This window comes from Sorex fumeus, unplaced genomic scaffold, assembly GCF_029834395.1.
Source record: "Sorex fumeus unplaced genomic scaffold, SorFum_2.1 ptg000054l, whole genome shotgun sequence".
Classification (NCBI taxonomy): Eukaryota; Metazoa; Chordata; class Mammalia; order Eulipotyphla; family Soricidae; genus Sorex; species Sorex fumeus.
The window spans coordinates 3,296,099-3,314,908 of record NW_026606111.1 but is presented as its reverse complement, the minus strand read 5'-3'; the positions used below and the strand labels follow the sequence as shown (position 1 = coordinate 3,314,908).

At 55.2% G+C, this 18,810-nt stretch overlaps 1 protein-coding gene across 1 annotated transcript in view; it reads left to right on the top strand.

The window, feature by feature from the left end:
- The window catches only part of ARHGAP39 (Rho GTPase activating protein 39), a 62,611-nt gene extending 44,670 nt beyond the window's left edge, over positions 1-17,941 (top strand). The window contains exons 5-12 of the mRNA XM_056125296.1: positions 2,821-4,174; positions 5,025-5,586; positions 13,385-13,477; positions 15,390-15,463; positions 16,316-16,515; positions 16,932-17,023; positions 17,343-17,512; positions 17,729-17,941. Of these exons, the coding sequence (XP_055981271.1) occupies positions 2,821-4,174; positions 5,025-5,586; positions 13,385-13,477; positions 15,390-15,463; positions 16,316-16,515; positions 16,932-17,023; positions 17,343-17,512; positions 17,729-17,923 (2,740 nt within the window). The 3' untranslated portion in view covers positions 17,924-17,941. The remainder of the gene's footprint in view (positions 1-2,820; positions 4,175-5,024; positions 5,587-13,384; positions 13,478-15,389; positions 15,464-16,315; positions 16,516-16,931; positions 17,024-17,342; positions 17,513-17,728) is intronic.
- Positions 17,942-18,810: the final 869 nt, after the last annotated feature.

The window sequence follows — 18,810 nt, the reverse complement described above, 5'->3', positions numbered from 1 at the left end:
GTGCCTTCTATTGGTGGATGGAGGAGCCCACACCTGGCAGTGCTCAATGGTTACTGCTGTCTCTGCACTCAGGAATCATTCCTAGTAGTACTCCAGGAACCATATGGAATACCAAGGATCGAACCTGGGTTGGCCAGGTGCAAGGCATTTGTACTATTGCTCCAGTCCCTGAAAGACCCTTCGGGGGTGGGGGAGGGGACTGGGACTGGGGCATATGTGAGAGACATGGGGAGTGTCAGGCTGTGTGTGTGTGTGTGTGTGTGTGTGTGTGTGTGTGTGTGTGAGGGAGGGAGGGAGAGAGAGAGAGTGTGTGTGTGTGTCAGGGTAGTAATGTATGTGAGAGAGACTCAGGAGGTGTGTGTGTGTGAGAGAGAGCGAGTGTTTCAGAGTAGGAGTATATGTGTGTGAATGATAGGGTAGGTGTATGATGAGAGAATCAGGGTGTTTGTGAGAGAGTGCAAGGGGTGTATGAGTGAGCATAGGTGTGTGTGTGTGTATGAGTGGGAGTATGAAAGACTGTCTCAGGATAGGGGGGTGTGTGTGAAAGAGGTGTGAGAGTGTCGGGTGTGTGTGTCAGTGTCAGATAGTGGTGTATGTGAGAGTGTTAGGGTAGATGTTTGTGAGAGAGTCAGGATAGGTGGGGGGAAGAGTGTCAGGTGGGTTTGTATGAAACAGTGTGTCAGGGTAGGGGTGTGTGTGGGAGAGTGTGAGTAGGTGTGTGAAACTGTCAGGGTAAGGATGTGTGTGAGAGAGAGTGTCAGGGTAGGGTGTGTGTGTGTGAAAGAGTCAGTGTAGGTGTGTGTGAGAGACAGTGTCATGGTAGGGGTGTGTGTGTGAGAAAGACAGGGTTAGTGTGTGAGTGTCAGAGTAAGTGCATGAGATAGGCAGTATGTCATGCTAGGTGGGGTGTGAAATTTCAGGTGTACACACGTACTCTTTTTCATGACTAAAAATATGGCATTGGTACTTAACTCTTTATATATACACATATATATATATCAGTTAGCCTCTGGTTAAGTAGGTTTCATTCTGCATTGTCTAAATTAAAGACATAATTTTCAAGAACCTATTGACAACTCAATGAGAACTTTGGAAGGGAAAAATAAAACTTTATTTACAGATATGAGAGGCTATATAGAAGAGCCTAAACAACAATAACTAAAAGGAACAAATAATTACAAGGTAAACATATAAAAATCAGTTGCCTTGTAGCTCATGATGTCTCACATTTTTTTTTTGCTTTTTGGGTCACACCCGGCGATGCACATGAGTTACTCCTGGTTCATGCACTCAGGAATTACTCCTGGCAGTGCTCGGGGGACCATATGGGTTGCTGGGAATCGAACCTAGGTCAGCTGCGTGCAAGGCAAACACCCTACCCGCTGTGCTATTGCTCCAGCCCCTAAAAAAAAATTTTAATAAAAAATAAATAAATCAGAAATACATGAGAAAAAAATCAGTTGCTTTTCTCTGTATTAGCAATTGACAGAACACTGAAGTAAAAATAAAAGGGTTTTTTTTTTTTAGGATCCCATCTGTATAAAATCTCTATGGAAAGCTGAAAAGCAGATTTTAAAAAAATCAAAGAAGAGGGACTGGAGCAGTAACATGGTGGACAGGGTGGTTGCTTTGCTAGTTGCTGATCCAGCTTCAATTCCCAGTACCCCCTCTGGTCCACTGAGCCCCCGCAGGAATGATTCCTAAGGACTGAGCCAGGAGTCAGTCCAACCACGGTTGGGTGTGGCCTAAAAAAAAGTCAAAGAGTAGTTGAGATACAGTTCAGTAGACTGAGTAAATGCTTTGCACACAGGACGCTCAGGTTCGGTCCCCAGCACCCGGTGGTGTCCTGTTTGAAGAAGACTTTTACGAGGACTGAAGAAATAGAACAGGAGTTATGATACTTCCCTTGCATGTTGCCTACCCAAGTTCAGTTTTTATTTTTGTTTTGGGGGCACACCAGTAGTTTTCTGGACTTAACCCTGGCTCAGTGCTCAGGGATCACCCCTGATGGTGTTTAGGAGACCATATGGGGTGCCAGGGATCAAACCCAGGTTGTCTGTGTGCAAGACATGCAGCCTACTCACTTTACTATCACACCAGCCCTGACCAGCCCCAATTTGATCCCTGCGTACTCCTAGGTATGACCCAAAACAAAGAAAATACAGGCAAGAGCATAGCCTGCAGATGCAATTGCTTGCAGCTAGCGGAATGTGCTGTTTGGAGATGGATACGGAACTGCATGTCAGGCCATCTCGGGGATAGAATAGATTCAGGGCCTCAGCTGGGCCAGGACGACACCCAGGTTCACACTGAGAAGCCTGGCTGGGAGCACATTGGTGGATAGCAGCAAGGGCTACAAGTGAGGCTCATTCAGCCGCTCCCCAGGGCACTGGAAGGGGCAGTTCACACTGGGGAATGGCGTTGCTGACAGACCAACTCTTGCTTTTTGTCATTCTGGATTTTTGGGGTCAAAAGCCAGCAGGGCTCAGGGCTTACTCTTGGCTCTGTGCTCAGGGATCACTCCTGGTGGACCATGTGAAGTGCTGGGGATTGAACTCGGGTTGGCTGCATGTAAGGCAAACGCCTTACCAACTGAGTGATTTCTCCAGCCCCAGCCGGCCCTCAGCCCTCACTGACACAGCCGTGGTTCAGAACCAGGCTGATTGTGGTGGTCCTTCCGCTTCTGGCTTCCCAGTCATACCGTGGATCCCCAAGACTCCCTGGCTACCCCATTCCTGCCGCAGCCTCTGTGTCTTGTGGTACTCCTCTCCCCAAGCCCCTCCCAGGACCTCCCAGAACGTGTCCCTCTCTCTCCTGCAGGACCTCCTCCCTCCGATGGAACTCGGGCACCAAGGAGCGCATGCTGATCAAAGTTGCAGACCGGGAGCCCAGCTTCTTTTCCCCTCAGGGCAACGGTTACCCGCTGGACATCCCAGTGGGGAGCCGCTCCCGCAGACCTTCTGGTGGCCAGCACTCGCCCGGCCTGCAGACCTTCGCCCCGGACACAGACGGTCCCGTCTTCTTCTCAGAGCGGCGGCCGTCGCCCTTCCTGAAGAGGGCCGAGCTGGGGAGCTGCTCCCCGCTGCTGGCTCAGCCTCGCAAGCCCTCCGTGGACTCGCAGCCCTCCTCCCCTCGCTACGCCTATGAGCCCCCACTGTACGAGGAGCCCCCAGTGGAGTACCAGGCCCCCATCTATGATGAGCCCCCCATGGACGTGCAATACGAGACTGGCTCTCCCCAGCGGTCTCCGAGCCGCAAGCCACCCCCCTGCCCCCAGTCCCCTAAGCCGGCCTCGGCGTCACCCTACCAGCAGCTGGTGCTTACCCGGCAGAAGTGTCCAGAGCGCTTCCTGAGTCTGGAGTACAGCCCTGCGGGCAAGGAGTATGTGCGGCAGTTGGTGTACGTGGAGCAGGCCGGCTCCAGCCCCAAGCTGCGTGCAGGCCCGCGGCACAAGTACATGCCCAACCCCAGCGGTGGCTCCCTCTCCCTGCAGCCCAGCCTTGGCCTGCTGAGGGACCAGCGCCTGGGGATCACCTCTGGGGACTACAGCAGCATGGAGGGGCCAGAGCTGCGGCACACCCCAGCCACACCCCTGCCCCAGGCTCAGGAGGACGCCATGTCCTGGTCTAGCCAGCAGGACACCATTTCCTCCCTGGGCTACTCCCCAGGCACCCGCAAAAGGAAGAGCAGGAACCCCTCTCTGTGCCACCTCCCCAGCGCCTCTTCCACAGAGGGCCCTGGGGACCACGAGCTGCCCGGAGAGCAGCCCCTGCCCGAGGAGCGCTCCCCATGCGGGCCCAGCCTCGCCCCCGCCAAGCGTGCGGAGAGCCGCGTGGGGGAGGCGGATGGCGTCCGGGCCGCCACTGAGCCTTTCCTGGCGCAGGCCCGGCTGGCGTGGGAGGCCCAGCAGGCCCACTTCCACATGAAGCAGCGGGGAAGCTGGGACTCACAGCAGGATGGCTCGGGCTATGAGAGCGATGGGGCCGTGCCGCTGCCCATGCCCGGGCCTGTGGTGCGGGCCTTCAGTGAGGACGAGGCGCTGGCCCAGCAGGAGAGCAAGCACTGGCAGAGGGGCGCCTTGGAGAGGCTGGCCTTCCCCCAGATCCTGCTGGAGAAGAGTGTGTCCGTGCAGACCAACCTGGCCTCCCCCGAGCCCTACCTGCACCCTTCCCAGGTAAGGCCCTGCCCAGGCGTGGCGCAGCACTGCGGGCCGGAGACCTTGTGCCGCCATTTTCTGCCTGTGAGTGTGCTGGCGGGTGGGCAGTGGAGATGCCGCAGGGCAGAGGCCACAGCAGCCTCACACAGTCACCCCAGCTGCTGCAGACATGCACACACACTCCAGTTTCAGGCTGAGGCAGAGTTGCCGTACCGGCCTCTGTCCGGCTGTGGGCTGACACGCAGCTCGGTTCTGGCCCCCATCCCTTGGCCCTGCCCATGCAGGAAAGCCACGCTGAGGTTGTGCTCTGGGAAGTGTTCGGAGCCCTAGTGGCTGGGACTCCACAGCCAGCTCCCGAGTGCTTGTCCAACCTCCCCAGGGAAGATGTGCCCTGAAGGACCTGTGTCCCCCATTCTCCCCCCCCCCCCCCCCGCCACTCAGGCTTGTGGTCCTAGCTGGCTGCTTGCTCAGATACTTTGGGGGTTGGGAAATTTCCAACTCTTGTTGTGTCCCCAAAACCAGAGGCATGACAGCACTATCCTGATGGCCACGCAGCAGCAGCAGGAAGCAGCTTCATTGTTAGGGAGTGGGGCAAAGTGACAGGGAGGGACAAGCCTGTGATGGATCCAGAGAAGCATTTGCGTTTCTCAGGCAAACTTTGCATCTGGAATTTTCCCCATCTTCCCGCCCAGAAGCGAACAGCACCAGCCAGCAGAGGGCAGCATCTGTACCCTTTTGTGGATGTCAGATGCCCTGTGTCCTGGAAGCCCAGGGTGGGGGTGGGAGGAGGGTGCTAATTCCTCACCCCACCTCGGGGTGTCTTCCACAAGGGTGCCCCCATCCCTTACAGCCCCTCTGTCCTTCTCAGTCTGAGGACCTTGGCACCTGTGCCCAGTTTGAGAGCAGCCGGCAGACACGCAGCGTGATGCCCAGCGCCAGCTGCGTGTTCCCCACCTTCACGCTCCGCAAGCCATCCTCGGAGACTGACATCGAGAACTGGGCCTCCAAGCACTTCAACAAGCACACCCAGGGCCTGTTCCGACGGAAGGTGTCCATTGCCAACATGCTAGCCTGGAGCAGCGAGTCCATCAAGAAGCCCATGATCGTGACCAGTGACCGCCACGTGAAGAAGGAGGCCTGTGAGATCTTCAAGCTGATCCAGATGTACATGGGAGACCGGCGTGCCAAGGCAGACCCACTTCATGTGGCCCTGGAGATCGCCACCAAGGGCTGGAGCGTGCAGGGTCTGCGGGACGAGCTCTACATCCAGCTGTGCCGGCAGACCACAGAGAACTTCCGCCTGGAGAGCCTGGCCCGGGGCTGGGAGCTCATGGCCATCTGTCTGGCCTTCTTCCCACCCACCCCCAAGTTCCACTCCTACCTGGAGGGCTACATCTACCGGCACATGGACCCCGTCAATGACACCAAAGGTAAGGCCTGGCCCAGGGGCCCCGCTGAGCCGGGGGTGGGGTTGGGGAGGTGGCCGGACTCCCTGGCCTGCTGAACACGCCTGGGGACACCCCTTCATACATATACCTTTCTTCTGGGAGGTAGGACCTGGATTTGTTGCTGTGGTGTCTATTCCTCGAGACCCCTCAACACTGGGGCCTTGAGAAGACCCACAGAACACCCTGGCACAGGCCTGAGGACGAGGCTAGATAAGGGTGGGTGTCCTGAGGCCATCGCAGCTGGCTTCCCGAGGTCACTCGGGTAAACTGATTGTTTTCACTCAGCCATCCTTCCCCTGGAAGGTTTATCTCAACTGCCACAGGTGAGAGGGGGTGCCTGGTCCAGGCAGGAGTGGAGTCACCAGTGTTAGCATGGACATTGATGCAGATCAGAGATGCCAGTAGACCTGAGTTAGGCTTGCTGCTTCTAGGGGTCCGAGGAGGGAGTGGCACGTGCTGGAAGCCCCCTGCAGCTCAGCAGGGCACTGATTCTGCCTGGACCCTTAAAGGCTAGGCCTGCACTGTGGGGGAGAACCAGGGCCGGGGTCGTGCCAGCACCAGTCTACTGACCTTAGTGTCCAGAGGGCCCAGCCACCACCCTGGTGCTCAGATGGTGCACACTCATTTGTGCCCTCCAGGGCCAGCTTTATGGGTGTGAGTAACTATTGCCAGTCACTGGCCAGATTGTGCTACTGAGCCGTACTTTGTCAGTTCTGGAGAATTTCTGGCAGGCACCACCCAGCAGGCTTCAGGGGGGTTCTTAGAAGCGATCTGGTATTGCCTTAGGTATGTGGTCTGTGAAGCTGGTTTTGGCAGCGTTCACACCTCTCCCAGGCCACTTCCCTCTGTGCAGACACACAGCTGTAGGTGGCCTGGCCCTACCCTGGCCTTCTAGGCCTTTCTGGGAGAAGTGGAGTCCTGTGAGCTTCATGGATCACCCAGCCTCTTCCATAAGAACCCAAAATGCCAGAGCCCTTAGGCAGCATCTCAGAAGTGTGTAGCCACAACTCTGCCTACAGTCCTCTGGACCTTCCCGAGTACAGAGGTGAGTGAGCGGGGAGTGTACACGCTCCCAGGCTGGCTGCCAGCAGGGCTGTGCAGAGAGCCCCAGCAGGGGTACCCTGTAGCATTAAGTTTGTGCATCTTTGTCCTGGTGCTTATATGTAGTCCTGGCTCGGAAGGAAAAAGTAAAGGGCTTCTGTCTGGCCTTGAGGTCCCCTGACAAAGGCACAGGTGGTCTCCTGGTGCCATATCATCTGAATTGTCACATATAGCCCCACGTCTGTGGTACCAGCGTGTCCCGCAGCCAGAGCCCCAGCCCAACCCCAGGTCCCACTCATGGTGGACATCTGCCAGACACAAGAATGCTAAGTCTGAAGACTCAGAGGCAACAGTAAGGTCACCAGTGAGCCTGGCTGCTGTGTGTGGCATCTCGCTTAGAACTGTATCTTTGACTCATCTGCATTAGCCTGTACCATGACTGCTATCTGGTCACTACCCTAGGGATAGTAATCCCCGGTCCTTGTGCCCTCGTACTGGCCTAACTTGTTTCAGACAAGGCCACAAGACCACCCCATTGTGCCAGGCACCACCAGCCATAGCCTGTCTCCCAGGGACTGCCCCCTCTTTTCCTTTGCAAAGGCACACCAAAAGACTGCGATTCAGAGCCTCATACACACCTGCTCTTCCATGATTTCTGCCAGAGTGCATGCATTCCTGAGTGGTTTCCGCGTAAGGGTGGCATACTCCTGCTGAAAGAACAGTGAAGGAATTTTTTTAATGGAAGAATATAATCTCAAGAATGTGTAACATGAGGGGCTGGAGCGATAGCACAGCGGGTAGGGTGTTTCCCTTTCACGCGGCCGACCCGGGTTCGATTCTCAGCATCTCATATGGTCCCCTGAGCACACCAGGAGTAATTCCTGAGTGCATGAGCCAGGAGTAACCCCTGTGCATTGCCAGGTGTGACCCCAAAACCAAAAAAAAAAAAAAAAAGCATGATAGGTAGCCGTGTGAAAAGCAGAATGGCAATTACTCAAAAAATTATATATAGAATTACTATGGGATCCAGAAGTTTAATTTCTGAGTACTTACCAAAAAAATTAGTAGAAAGCTGAACCTTCATGTTCATACCAGACAACATCTGGAAGCTACTTGGTTATCTATCAGTTGATAAGTAAACAAAATATGGTATTTGAGGGGCTGGAGCAATAGCACAGCGGGTAGGGCATTTGCCTTGCACGCAGCCAACCCAGGTTCGATTCCTAGCATCCCATATGGTCCCCCAAGCACCGCCAGGAGTGATTCCTGAGTGCAGAGCCAGGAATAACCCCTGAGCATCGGCTGGGTATGACCCAGAAAACAAAAAAAAAAAAAAGAAAAAAATGGTATTTGGGGCTAGAGTGATAGTACAGCAGTTGGAGTGCTTGCCTTGCACAAGGGCTGACCTGGGTTCCATCCCAGTGCCCTGTATGGTCTCCCAAGCATGCTAGGAGTGATTCCTAAGTGCAGAGCCAGGAGTAACCACTGAGCAGGGCCAGGTGTGGCCCCAAAACAAAAGTAAATCTGATACATATGTTGAGTTGGAGTAGTGCTCAGCTTCAAAAAAGAAAAGACTAGTGGCTCAGGTTGCACTGTTGGGCCAGGCAGACCAGTGCTCTGATGCCACATACACATGGTCCCTGACAGCAGAGACAGAAAACACCTTAGCGGGCCCGAAGTTTAGGAGACAATGGTGATCATATTAGGGGCGAGGTTTTCATTTGGGAAGCTGGAAACGTTTGGGAAGTAGTAGGTTTTGATGGCTGCACACAATCCGAATGTATACTCAATGCCACTGAACTGTACAATGAAAATTTTTTTAAATGGTAAATCGCGCGTGTATTTTAAATCATTATAAAATAAGACACATTGGGAATGGGGAGATGTCTCAAAGGCCTATAGTGCATGCTTTATATCCAGGAGGCTTGGGTTTGATCCGGCACCACATTGGACCCCCAACTACACCAGGAACAGCCCCCAGCAGTGAGCCAGGGGAGGCCCAAAACCCAAAAATTTAAAAATAATAAGTAAACAATCTCGGAAGGGAAGGGAAGGGAAGAGAAGGGAAGGGAGAAAAATATAGCCAAGTCTGGAATCTGAAAAGTTCATGGACAAGTGGCAGGACTGGATTGGAGACCAAAAAGGTGGGTGCCAGCAGGTGGGGAAGCCACGAAGCTGGAGCAGGGATCAGAGTCTTAGTTCAGAGGTGCGGAGCCAACTCCCTCCAGCACGGTTTGAGGCTGGGATGTCCTTGATGCTGAAAATAGAAGGACCTGTTTAAAAGTATGTTAAAGAAACAACTGCTTCAGAGCATTGGGTTCTGCACCCATCCTGAACCTGAACTCTGGACTCCAGTCTGGTGTGGAAAATATTCTGAGCCATGTAAATCTCAGTATAACACAGCATAAACCTCAAAAATCTACTCCGTAGCCACAGTGGAATTAACTAAACTACCGGCCAGCAACAAAGTTTATCTGCAAAGTCTCTAGTATTTGGGAACAAAATAACCTATGGACCAGTAAAATTCCAAAGGGAAATAAAGCATTTTGAATTGGAAGAAAGGAAAATACAAAACCTATTAAAATTTGTGGGATGCAGCCTAAGCACCTATTTGGGCCTGAAATCCTTTATAAGATCTCAAATCAGTAACCTCAGTTTCTACTTGAAGGAACTTATAAAAGGGAGACTGGAGAGATAATACACAGTGGACAGAGGTCAGTGAACAGTGAGCAGACACGTGGACTTGCCTTGTTCATGGACTATCCAGGTTCAGTCCTATACCCATGAACCCCACCAGAAGTAATCCCTGGAGCACAAGGCCAGGAGTAAGGAGTAAACCCTGAGCACCACCAGGTGTGGCCCCAAAGCAAAAAAAGGGGGGGGGGGCTGGAGAGATAGTAGAGCAGATAGGGCACTTGCCTTGTACATAGCCAACCCAGGTTTAATCCCCAGCATCCCTTATAGTTCCCGAAGAACCACCATGACTAATTCCTTAATGCAGAGCCAGAAGTAAGCCCTGAGCATTGCCAGGTGTTGCCCCAAAAGTCAGGAAGAAATAGTATTTATAAGTAAGCAGAAGAAAGGAAATAGTGAAGACCAAATCAGTGAAAGAGAAGATAGGAAAACAAGAAAATCTAAATAAAAAGTTGTTTTTTTTTTTTTTTCTTTTTGGGTCACACCCAGCGATGCACAGGGGTTACTCCTGGCTCTGCACTCAGGAATTACTCCTGGCGGTGCTCAGGGGACCATATGGGATGCTGAAAATCGAACCCGGGTCGGCCGCGTGCAAGGCAAACGCCCTACCCGCTGTGCTATCGCTCCAGTCCCAAAAGTTGATATTTTTAAAAGCCTCCAGCCACACTAATCCAGACAAGAGGAGAAAAGAATAAATTACCAATATCAAATATGAGATAATGTCACTACAGATTCAAAGTTATAAAACATATTCCCAGACTTACTTGGCCTGCCATCTCTTTTCATACAAATAGGCACTCAGAGACCTAAGAGCACAGAAGTGAAGGCATAAGCCTTGCATGCGGCCACCCATGGTTTGATCCCTGACACCTCATAATTCTCTAGTATCACTGGGTATAGCTCTGTAGTCCCCTGAGCTCCATAGGAGGTGCCCAGAAAACGCCCAGCAACACAGGATGTCCTCACACCCCAGCACAGAACCACTGGCCTAGTTGGTGAGAATTGCCAGGAGTGGCCCCGAGCCCCAGATCACTCAATGCTGCCCTGGAAATCTTCCTTCTTTAAGAGACCTAACAGGAAGTACCCCCAGTGGTGTCTACGGCTCCTGCTGCTTTTTTTTTTCCTCTCTTAATTTTTATTTATTTGTTGGCTTTTTGGGTCACACCCGGCAATGATGCATGTGAGCTGGTTAGTCTCAGCTGGTTAGTCCCAGCTCTGCACTCAGGAATTACTCCTGGTGGTGCTCGAGGTACCATATGAGATACTAGGGATTGAACCTGACCTGAGTCGACTGCATACAAGGCAAATGCCTCCCTGCTGTGTGCTGTCGCTTCGGCCCTCCTGCTGCCAGAGGAGGGCTGCTTTGGACGGCTCTTTGGGCTGCTTGCAGTACCCCCAGAAGGAGAGTCTCCCACTTTGAGAAATACTGATAATAACAAGGAAATATGAACAACTGTTATGCCAATAAATTTGATGATTTATAGAATATTAAAAAATTCCTTGAAGACACTACCAAAGATTATTTAGTTTAAAAAAATAGGAAACGGGGCCAGAGCAGTAGCACAGAGGGGAGGGTGTTTGCCTTGCATGTGGCCGACCCGGGTTCAATCCCCGGTATCCCATATGGTCCCTTGAGCACCACCAGGAGTAATTCCTGAGCACAGAGCCAGGAGTAACCCCTGTGCATTGCCAGGTGTGACCCAAAAAAGGCAATAAAAATAAAAAAGAAAACACTAGAGTAGGCCACAGAGATAGTATAGTAGGTAGGATGCTTTACATTGCACACGGCCAGCCTGGGTTTGGTCCTTCAGGCACTCATTACCAGGAGTGATTCCTGTGTGCAGAGCTAGGAGCAACTGCTGAACATTGCCAGGTGTGTAAAAAAAAAAACACACATGTCAAAATAATTATATTGTTACCTAAAAAAATTTTCTGCAAAGAGAATTCCCAAGGTCCAGATGACTTCACTGCTAAATTCTCCTTTTGTATAGCAATTCTATCAAAACTGAAGTGGAGCAACTGTTCCCCAGTTCATTCTGTACCAATTTATTGCATTATCAACAGAGTGGGGAAAAATTAAAAGAAAAAGAACTCCTGCACTGCAGCTGCCATGACATGGATCAGTGGTGGAGTTCCTTCTGTGAAGTTGATCGTCAGCACCTCATGTGCTAGGTGTGGATCCCACAACCAAATGTGCACAGCCAAGCACCATAACTAAGTACGTGAGCCTAGACCTTCACAAATCAGAGGGGAAAGGAGCGAAGTGTTAATAACTACATCAGCAAAAAACAACTGCAATGAAAAACTTGATCCCTTCAACAGGTATAGAAAGAGATATGACACAATTCAACATTCCATTCTTGATACATGCTGCAGACTAGGAATAGAACCAGTGGAGCGTGAGAAAGAGGCATATATGAAGTAAGTCGGGTGGAGAAGTATGGGGCTACACATCAGCCTTGCAGGCGTGTGGCCATGATTCAGATCCTGGTGCCCACATGGGCTAAGCCTGATCCTGGCAGCTCCACTGTTGGACCCTTGAAGCTCAGATATCTCTGACCCCTCGTCCTGCAGGTGGTTTCCTGCTGTGTGCAAGGCAAGGGTGTACAAGCACCACAAAAGAGGTGCAGCCCCTGGAGAGCAGCTGTCACCTGTGCATCTCATCTCTTCCTGGAAAACAGCCATTGCTGGGTTGGGTGGTCAGCATCCAGCTTGAAATGCCTCAGCTAGTGGCAGGGATGGACTCTGCCCAAAGGAGGGAGTGAGCAGTTACAAGATCGTGGTATCAACTAAAGTGTTAGGGCCAGAGGAATAGAATAGGCAAGAAGGCGTTTGCCTTGCATGTGGCTGACGCTGGTTTGAATCCTGGTACCACGTGATCCCCTGAGTACTGCCAGTGTTTACTCCTGAGCACATGGCCAGAAATAATCCCTGAGTAAAGCTGTGTATAGTTCCCTTCTTGCCACCAAAAAAAAAATTTATTCGTGAGACTGGAGTGATGGTCCCAGTACCCAGATGGTCCGCCAAGCATCGCCAGAAGTGATCCCTGAGTGCAGTCAGGAGTAAGCAAGCCTCCACCCAGGACCCCAACACACCTCCCCCCGCAAAGGAAAAAAATTAACAGGCTGATTCTAAAATTCACAGAAAGCATCAAGGACCTCGAACAGCCCAAAAGAAGAAAGGAGAGGAGGGAGAACTTTTGAAAACATCTAAGAGTGAGGGGGATTCATGTTATATGATTTCAAGCCTTGTTAGAACGCCAAGTAAGGATTCAGACAGCACAGTTTGGGTAGAAGGACAGAGGCTTCAGGTCCTTTCAGTTAGGTGCACTGGGTGGGAACACGTGGTTTTCCCCTGTGTGGGACTGGGAGAATTGAGTCTCCAAATGCAGAAAAAGTGGTGCAGAGGGCAGAGCACTTGCCTTGCACGTGGTGACCTGGGTTTGATCTTCAGCACCCCATGTGATCCCCTGATCTGTCCAGGGGTAATGCCTGAATACAGAGCCAGAAGTCGACCCTGAGTATAGCCAGATGTGGCCGCAAAACAAAATGAAACACACACACACACACACACACACACACACACAGGTTAAGATTACCTTAATCCTTGCTTTGCATTTGGGAAACGTGCTCTCACCAGAGTTGTCCTGTGGGGTTGGGGCTGTGTGCCACACCTGAGAACCCAGCACCTCCCTGTTAGAGGCAGGGGCAGCGCGTGCAGTGAGCCGGTTCCTGGTGAGGGACTGCCCTCTGTGCACCCACTGGTCATGCTTGCAGTGCCTCCTGCTTTGTGGGCTGCTCACTCCGTCCAGGGTACCTGCTGGCTATGTGTGGCGTGCCCAGAGTCCCTGTGTGGCCGTGGGAGGTGGCCCGGGTGGCTGAATGCAGGGCACTGTGGCTGGGCTGTGTCTCTTGCCCAAACCGCTCCGAAGGAAGCTTGCACCTCTCCCCCAGGAGGCCCTCCGCGTCCCAGGGCCTGTCTGCGCTGGGGGGGGGCTGTGCTCCTGGCGTGTATTTGCGTCCTCATGGCTCTGTTTGCTCCCCAGTGACACAGCACATGAGAGAGCTCCTGGAAAGGAACACTAAGAAGAAATCCAAGTTGAGAAAGAAACCCAAGCCTTATGTTGAGGAGCCGGATGGTAGGGCCCTCCCGTTGTGCACAGCTCTGCACAGTTCTGCTCCGGCCTTGGCCGCCTGGCCTCTCTCTAATGCTTCTGGGCTGGGGGGCTGCGCACTCACTGTCCCATGGCTGAGGGGCCCAGGGAGCAGACCTGACGCTCACTTGTAGGCAAGGTTGCGGTGGCAGGGCCAGTCCAAGGGGATGAGGCCTGTGAGAGGTGAGAGTACCGTGAGGGACATGGGCCGGGAGCTCAGACAGAAGTCAGCGAGGACCTTATGTAGTAGGGCGGGGACCCCCAGCGTCTCCCCACACTCCAGGAGAGTCCGGTCTCCATCTGGAGGAGACTGTTATTGTCCCTCCTAGCACCGGCACCCGCCTCCTCCCCGCAGCACTGATCTCAGTCTTCTTGGGGAGGCTCTGAGTCCTTGTCCCCCTCCCCCCCCCCCACACACACAACTGGGAGGAGCCTTGAGCACCCTGAGTGGGAGGCCATGGTGCCGGGACACCAGAGACAGCCCCACAGACTAGGACAGGCTTGGGCGTATCCCCAGCACTGCCTGGGCTTGCCAGGAAGGGGACTGAGGCCCAGACAGGCTGTGAGGGGCCCAGGGTCTTCAGGGCCCAGGAGCTGTGCCTGAGAGGAGCAGCACATGTGTGGGCATGGTTGGGGCCGTGTCTGCCGTGCCTTGTGTTGCCCAGCAGCCACGCCCATGCTCTGCTCTCCAGGGACCAGGGCAGGCCGTCCCCTGTCAGGACAGGAGGTGCTCAGCCAGCATAGCAGTCAGCCCAAGGACTAAGGCCTGTCCGCCCCTCCCGGGATACCAGCTGCCACTGCTCCAGTCCACTGCTTGGCCCTCCTCACCTCTCCTCTCCCGTTTTCTCCTCTCCTCTGCCCTCCTTTGCTTCCCCCTTCCCTTTCCCCCTCCCCCTTATTCTCCTCAGCCCTCCCCTCCTTTTCTGTTTGGGCTTTGGGTTTTGGGGCACACCCAGCAGTGCTCTGGGCTTACTGCTGGCTCTACGCTCAAAAATTACTCCTGGTGGGGCTCTGGGAAGCATATGGTGTGCCAAAGATTGAGTAGCAAGGTAAATCGCTCTGCCCCTCCTCTCCTTTGCCCTGTATCTTCTCCCCTTCCCTTCTCTTCCCCCCCTCCCGTCTCTAACCTCCTCTCCTCTCCTTCTCCCTTCTCCCCATTCCCTCTGCCCCCCGGCAGACTTGTGGATCCCAGGCTTGAGTCTACCCCTGAAGGGCCCACAGTGGACCAGGCCACACGCCCAGGTCTGCATCTGTCCTCTGCCCCTCAGACCCCAGACTTGGGCTCTCAGTGTTTCTTAGCTTCCTGCTGCTACTCTAATGTGCCAGCCTGGGCTCTGTCTGTCTGGTGGCTTTCATCAGCCCTCTTCCTGCTCATACCTTCAGCCCTTGGGAGTGCCAGAGACAGCCCTCCACTGGCCATGGTTGCTGGCTGGCAGTTCCCAGTTGCCACGAGTTTCCTTCACACTGGGGGCCTGCCCTGCTCCCAGTTCAATCAGGCTGGTGGCCACACCCCGACTCCTGGACAGAGGTGACTTTGGAGAGCTGGGGCTGCCGCCTTGCCAGCTCACAGTCCCCTCTGCTCAGCCCCGGCCCTTGGTGGAAGCAGCTGTCATCACCCACCCACCCACCCCTCTGGGTCTGCTGGAGAGAGCGCCCTGAGAACCGGGCCATTCTTCCTGTTCTGGTCCCTTTCCTAGCCAGCTCTGCCGACGGTGAAGGAAGGGGTGCTGGCACCTACTTATGGGTCTCTCTGAAGGACACTGCCCTGCACGGGCCAGTCAGGACCCAAGACTACTACAGGAGCTGCCTCTTCTCATCCCTCTTGCTGCTTCTCTTGGAACTGGCTGGTGTGGCCCACACACCACCATCAGACCAACCGGTACCCCTTCTTTTCCAGGGGTGGCGATAAGCACATACGCCAAGTACTGTTACCACAAGCTGCAGAAGGCAGCCCTGACCGGGGCTAAGAAGGTAGAGCTGGGCAGGGGGAGCAGGAGGGGGAGCTGGCCTGGGGGGAAGCTGGGAGGGATCTGAAGGAGATTGGTTCCGCCAGCCCCAGTCCTTGCAGGGCTCTGCTCCCCTGGAGTCCAACCTGCATGTGGGGCGTGGAAGAGGCAGTGGACATAGTTGTGGGGAGCCCACCCAGGGCACAGCAGGGTGCAGAGGAGCTGCTTGGTGCTTGCCGAGGGGCCCAATCTTTCGCTGTAGGGTGGACTCCAAAGATGAGCAAGTGCCCTCCTGGCCGGAGCATCCAGCGCCCACGCAGATCTGGACCAGACCTGCCTCGGGGTGGGGCACCCCAGAAATCAGAGTTCTGAACAGCTTCTCTCCTGTATCTCATGGCAGGGCAGGCACAGGCTCCTGTTAGAACCACTTGCCACCTGGTAGCGCCTGCCCACAACCCCTTCCTGACCTGCAAGGGGGAGGCCCCGGCCACCCTGCCACAAAGCTTACGCGCTTGGCCTTTTCCCCCCAGGTGTTCCATCTCCCATCTCCTTTCTGCCTCTCCTCATCCTCCTACATGCCTCTCTATGGAAAACAGCCACAGTTGGACTCCTGAGCTGCTGCTGAAGCTCAGTCACACTCCAGGGGTCTCACCTGGCTTCTCCGAGGCCTGGACTGCCCAGGATTCCCCACTTTGTCCCATGTCCCAAGCAGGTCACTTGAAGCTTCAGGGTGCAGCTGAGGGCTCAGCAGGAGGCAGCCACAGTAAACAGGGTCTGGGCAGTTGTGGCATCGATTACATTAAGCAGAAAGCTGATGTTGTGGGCAGGAGAGGCTGCCCTCATGAGCCACACTCAGCACAACCGGGTGTCTTTGCAGGGGCTGAAGAAACCCAACGTGGAGGAGATTCGGCACGCCAAGAACGCGGTGTTTAGCCCCTCCATGTTTGGCAGTGCACTGCAGGAGGTCATGAGCATGCAGAAGGAGCGCTACCCAGACCGCCAGCTGCCCTGGGTGCAGACACGACTGTCCGAGGAGGTGCTGGCACTCAACGGCGACCAGACAGAAGGCATCTTCAGGTGCTGCTGTCGTCAGGACTGGGCACGGGGGCCTCAGCTGTTTGTAGCAGGCAGCAGCAGCTGGTTATCAGGCCCACTGAGCCCACTTGAGCCCACTTTCATGCTCCGACCCTAGCTGAGAGGCCTGGAGACCCAAGCCCTCTGCGGCTCACACGGGGTAGGGTTGAGGTACCTCGTAATATGGGCCTCAGGCTTCAGCCCTGCAGGCCTGATGCAGGCGCGGCACCACCCAGTAGCCTGTGCCCAGTGATGGCCTGTCATCGTGGTGGGCACCCAAGACTTGCGAGTTCAGGCCCAGTGGCTCTTCATGGGGCAGCCAGCAAAGGCCTAAAGTGGATAGCGACACCTCACTGGACCCCTAGTCCTGTGCCAACCCAGCCCCTCCCTGATATCTGAACCCTCATTGTGCTCTGCAGAGTCCCTGGGGACATCGATGAGGTGAATGCCCTGAAGCTGCAGGTGGATCAGTGGAAAGTGCCCACAGGCCTGGAGGACCCCCATGTCCCTGGTAAGCCCAGTGCCCTCCACAGTTGGTTGGGTCTGACCGAGGCAGTGTGACCCCGCGTCTCCCAAGCTGTTACTCACTCCTGGAAGAAGTACTCTACCCCTCTGGCTCCTGGCAAAGCCCAGACCCCCAGGGTCCAGGAGGGGTGAGGACGTCAGATTCTGGCCCTGCAGTCCATCTCCCACATAGACCCTTGCCACTTTGGACCCCTGCCTACCCACGTACCACCTTCTGCCCGTACTCCTACTTTCCTGTCCTTGGCTGCTAGTCCATCTGGGGGTGCCCCAGGCCAGACTGAGCCCCACCCCTGCCTGTGCCCCAGCGTCGCTGCTGAAGCTGTGGTACCGGGAGCTGGAGGAGCCCCTGATCCCGCACGAATTCTACGAGCAGTGCATCGCGCACTACGAGAGCCCTGAGGCCGCCGTGGCTGTGGTGCACGCGTTGCCCCGCATCAACCGCCTGGTGCTGTGCTACCTCATCCGCTTCCTTCAGGTGCTCGCCCGGCCCCGGCCCCACCCCCACCCGCCTCCCTCCCACCCGGACACCCCCTAGGCCCCGCCCTCCCCGCGTCCCGCTTGCTTCTGGTCCCCGCCCGCCCTGGGTCCCGCCTCCCAGGCCCCGCCCACCCCGGGTCCCTCCCGCTCCACCCACATCCCTCCACGCCCTGTGCTCCACCACCGCCCCCCTTGGCTCCTGTCCCGCCCGCAGGTGTTCGTGCAGCCTGCCAATGTGGCCATCACCAAGATGGACGTCAGCAACCTCGCCATGGTGATGGCCCCCAACTGCCTACGCTGCCGATCTGACGACCCGCGGGTCATCTTTGAGAACACGCGCAAGGAGATGTCCTTCCTGCGCGTGCTCATCCAGCACCTGGACACCAGCTTCATGGAGGGCGTGCTATAGCATGCGGAGCCGGAGGGCGGGCGCGGGCGGGGGCGTGTGGGGAGGGCAGGGGGGTGCCCGGCCACAGAGATTGCATGTCAGGCGCGGCCGCCCCGCCCTGGCCCACACTCCCTACCCACGACCCGGCCCGAGGACACGGCTAGGGCAGAGGCCCCGTGGAGAGGGCGCCTCTCGCCCCTACCTGGCGGCCACTTACCGTGGGGCCGCCTCGCCCACAACTGGTCAGCCCCGAGAAAGTGCCTTGTTTCCTGGAGCCGAGCGACACTGCCCCTCCCGAGTGGCCAAGAGCACAAGCCCTACTCGGGGCGAGCTGCCGCGTCACCGCCTTGGCGGGGCCTCATGCGCCCCACCTGGTCGCGGCCTGGACCCTGCCCGCTGCCCTCTTTCCTCTGCGCCCTCCCGCCCCGGTCCCCGGGTCTCCTGGCCCAAAGCTTTGCCCTCCGGGACCCTGCCGCTGCTTCTCGATTGAGTGTGCCCAGTCATGGGACACCAGCTGGCCCAGGGCCCTGGCAGGCCTCCCCAAACCAAAGTCCTGTGGGTGGGGGCAGGGCTGGCCAGACATTTTGGGGGAAGGGGGGAGGGGCGAGAGTATTTTTCTTCGTGTAACTATAAATTCAGCATCTATCTTGCACCCCGACTCGCCCGTGTATAGAGATATAAATAGACTGAAAGATATAAGAACTAAATTTGCTAATGACATAGTTTTAACCCAAATGCTATTTATCTCTGAGCCGTCCTTGCTGGTCCTCTCTAGAGAGCAAATTGTTATATCATTCCTTTGTTTTCTTCATCCTTTCTTCTGACCAAAAACCCAAACCTGGCCCATCCCCAAGCCAAACCTGCAGCAGAGAGAACCACAGATGGGGCCAGTAGAGCCCAGACCCCCT